This window comes from Apodemus sylvaticus, chromosome X (genome assembly GCF_947179515.1).
Source record: "Apodemus sylvaticus chromosome X, mApoSyl1.1, whole genome shotgun sequence".
NCBI lineage: Eukaryota > Metazoa > Chordata > Mammalia > Rodentia > Muridae > Apodemus > Apodemus sylvaticus.
In genome coordinates, this window is record NC_067495.1 from 149448238 (window position 1) to 149451596 (window position 3359).

General features: G+C 49.3%; 1 protein-coding gene across 1 annotated transcript; it reads left to right on the forward strand.

The window, feature by feature from the left end:
• On the forward strand, positions 1 to 3019 carry Zfp92 (ZFP92 zinc finger protein). Its single transcript, XM_052170369.1, is given in 5 exon segments — positions 1 to 33; positions 350 to 470; positions 1375 to 1476; positions 1781 to 2511; positions 2513 to 3019. Coding segments are annotated over 5 exon segments (1494 nt in total).
• Positions 3020 to 3359: the final 340 nt, after the last annotated feature.

A 3359-nucleotide genomic window follows, 5' to 3' on the forward strand; every position in this document is an offset into this window, starting at 1 on the left:
ATGGCAGCCATTCTTCTGAGGTCAAAGCCCAAGGTAAGTGCTTAGCCTCTCCCTCACTGTTCCAGAATTTACCCTGAGCAGTTTCCTAGCGCTTCTGCTGCATGGATCTTAGACCTCTCATTCTAGGAGAGAGCTTTGCTGTCCCTATCCCTGTGCAGCATGCTGCTTTCCTGGATTTTCTTTGCTAAGTTTTCTACTTCCTTCTGCACCTCTTTCCTGAGACAGGATTCTTGCTGCTGAGTCTCTCCTGACTGCTGAACTCTACTGGGACAGGGATCCCATGTTTCATTGTTTGCATCTAGGATTAACCTGGAATTTAATTCCCTACCACATAAATGGCTTGTTTTAGATGACAGTATCTTTTGAAGATGTGTCTGTGTACTTTACAAAGACAGAATGGAAGCTTCTAGATCTCAAACAGAGGAACAAGCAAGTGATGCTGGAGAACTACAGCCATTTGGTGTCAGTGGGTAAGTGACTCTAGTTCTCAACTTTCTTGTTTGTTGATTGTTATGAAACCAAGAATAAGTACATTTCTTTATCTGACCTATAACTTATCGGTCAGCTGTGCTATTGAAAATAAAGTGTTCTTCTAAATACTTTGGACTTTTAAATGCTCAGAATATAATCAATAACAACCCATCACACCCATTTTCCACACAAAATCATAGATTCCCAAAACATCTTTCTATTGAGAAACAGATAGCAATTACACTGGAATGTTTATTTGCAGCATTTAAGACTCATTTTTACAGCAGATGTTGTTGACACTCAACCTGCTTTATAGAAGTTAGCAACATCTTCCACTTACACAGGCCATGAGGCCCCACTTGAAGGCCAGGCAGCACACTTGATTTCCAAGCCTGGAAAAATCTAGGCAGGAGCTGGGGCAACTTCCTTCCAGCCACTTCAGCACTCTTCATTCTCCTGTCTTTGTGCATCTGCAAGAGGTTTTACATCTTGCCAATTCCAGACAAAACCAACATTTGTTTGGCCGTATGGATGAAGAGTGTTTAAGGTGGGGGCCATACTATCTGCTGGGATCTGCTGAAATTGTTCCCTGACTGCCTTTGGGATGGGTATGGATTTGTGAGAATAAGCACTTCCATTTTTCTGGCTCTACAGACCATCTCTGTCATCTGACCCCTTAGAAAACTGGCTCATTCCCTGGGTTCTCTCTGACCATCAAGTGCAAGTTGTGGACACATCTTCCCAAAAGATTTTTGGAATTCTCACTTAAGTTTAGTGGAGCAATGTGCTGCCTCCAAGCACATGACTAGGGATGATCTTTCTGAAGACACAGGCTGAGCTCTGTTTAAAAATTATTCTATCCTTGGCTAGAAAGGTGCTAATTTTCTTCATTTCTTTGAACAGGATTTGCTTTCTCTAAGCCTAACCTGGTATCCCAGCTGGAGCGAGGGGAGAAACCCTGGATTAGGGACGGTGGAATAGAGAGTGCAGCAGGATCCTGTGCTGGTGAGCAAGACACCCTCAGGGATAAAAACGGCTAGCCTAAGGAAGGTGATGTAGACTGAAACTTTAGGTGTGAAGTCCTCTTTAATGAGGGTGTCAGTCTTCCCAATGCTCCCCTCCCATGCTGTGGCTAGATGAAAAGATACTTATCTGCCCTCGTGTTACCAGTTCTGCCCACTTTCCAGCATACCTGCTTTCTGCAATCTCTTCTACCTGCTTGGTATTTTACTCCCCAGTTCCCTGATGGGAAAGAGGGAAAACACTCCACAAAGCCCAGGGAAGTGACACTGTGGCTCTGTCATTACAGGGAATAGGATAAAGAGCAAGACTCTGACTTCAAAGCCGAAAACTTTTGGAAGAGGTCTCCTCAGAGACATCTCTGGATCCTCGTTGCAGAGCCGTCCTCATGATTTCAGGCCAAACCCCATTGTAAGGTACCAACACTCCAGAATTGCGGATAAGCGGTATCTATGTCAGCAATGCGGAAAATCCTTCAGCCGCAGCTTCAATCTCATCAAACACCGGATTGTCCACAGCGGTGGGAAACCCTATGAGTGCAGTGACTGTGGGAAACTGTTCCGGTGCAGCTTGGCACTGCTGGAGCATCAGCACATCCACAGCACCAACAAGCCCTATGAATGTGGCGAGTGTAGCAAAACCTTCACGCGCAGCTCCAACCTCGTCAAGCACGAGATCATCCACAGCAGTGAGATGCCATTCGTGTGCCGCGTATGCGGGAAGGTGTTCAGGCGCAGCTTCACGCTGCTTGAGCATGCGCGTATCCACAGCGGCGAGCGGCCCTTCGAGTGCAGTGAGTGCGGCAAGGCATTCAGCCGAAGTTCCAACCTCATCGTGCATCAGCGCACGCACAGTGGCCGGAAGCCCTACATCTGCCAGGAGTGCGGGAAGACCTTCAAGGGCATCTCGCAGCTCATCCACCACCAGCGCAGCCACCGCGACAGGCCCTTCGTGTGCCTTGAGTGCGGCAAGGCCTTCCGAGGCCACTCGGGGCTCAGCCAACATCAGAGGGTCCACCGCGGCGGGCGGCGAGAAGCCCTATGAGTGCAGCGAATGCGGCCGGGCCTTTGGTCGCAGGACCAACCTCTTCAAGTACCAGGTGGTGCATGGCAGGGTGCGGCCCCAGCACTGCACCCAAGGGAAGGGGTTCCAGCGTGGCTGCATGCTCCTGGAGCATCAGCGGGGTCTCCGTGGGCAGCGGCCCCAGAAGGCTGGAGAAGATAGTTCTGCTGAACCCCAGCCCATCAACACCAATGAGAAGCTCCAAGTGTGTGAGCGCTGCGGCCAGGTCTTGGAGAACAAGTTGCTGTTGTGTCACCACCGGAGCATTCATGATGATGAAGATGACAAGAAACAGAAGCCTGTTATTTCGAGCACCTCAGTTTTGGAGGATAAGTCAATGCTCAGCCAACATCTGGAAGATCAGCCCACAGAGGAAAGCGACAGTGAAAGCAGTGTAGTTTTTGTTTATGCTGAAAGCCCCAGGGCCCAAACTCACCTTGAGGCCAGAAACAAGGCAGCAGCTTAGAACGGCAGGATGGCACCTTCCCCAGTGTGAAACAGAGAAGCAGTTCAGAATGACAGAGTGCCCACCGCCACCACCTTCCAGTGTAGTCTGCCCTGCTCCTTCCCTGATGAGTCAAAAAGGAAAGCTCCTTTCCTTAGGCTCCTTGATGATACAATAGCTGCCTAGGCAGGCTCCTCCTGTGTGTGTTTGGGTGTGTGAGTGCCTGTGTGAGTGGGGTCTCTAAGTGAGCAGATGTGTATTATACAGAGTTGGTCTTTCCCATCCACATGAGAATTGCCTGATGTGGCTAGGAGGGAAGCAGGTATGTCCAGCCAACTCTAGGCACAGTTACCTTGAAGTT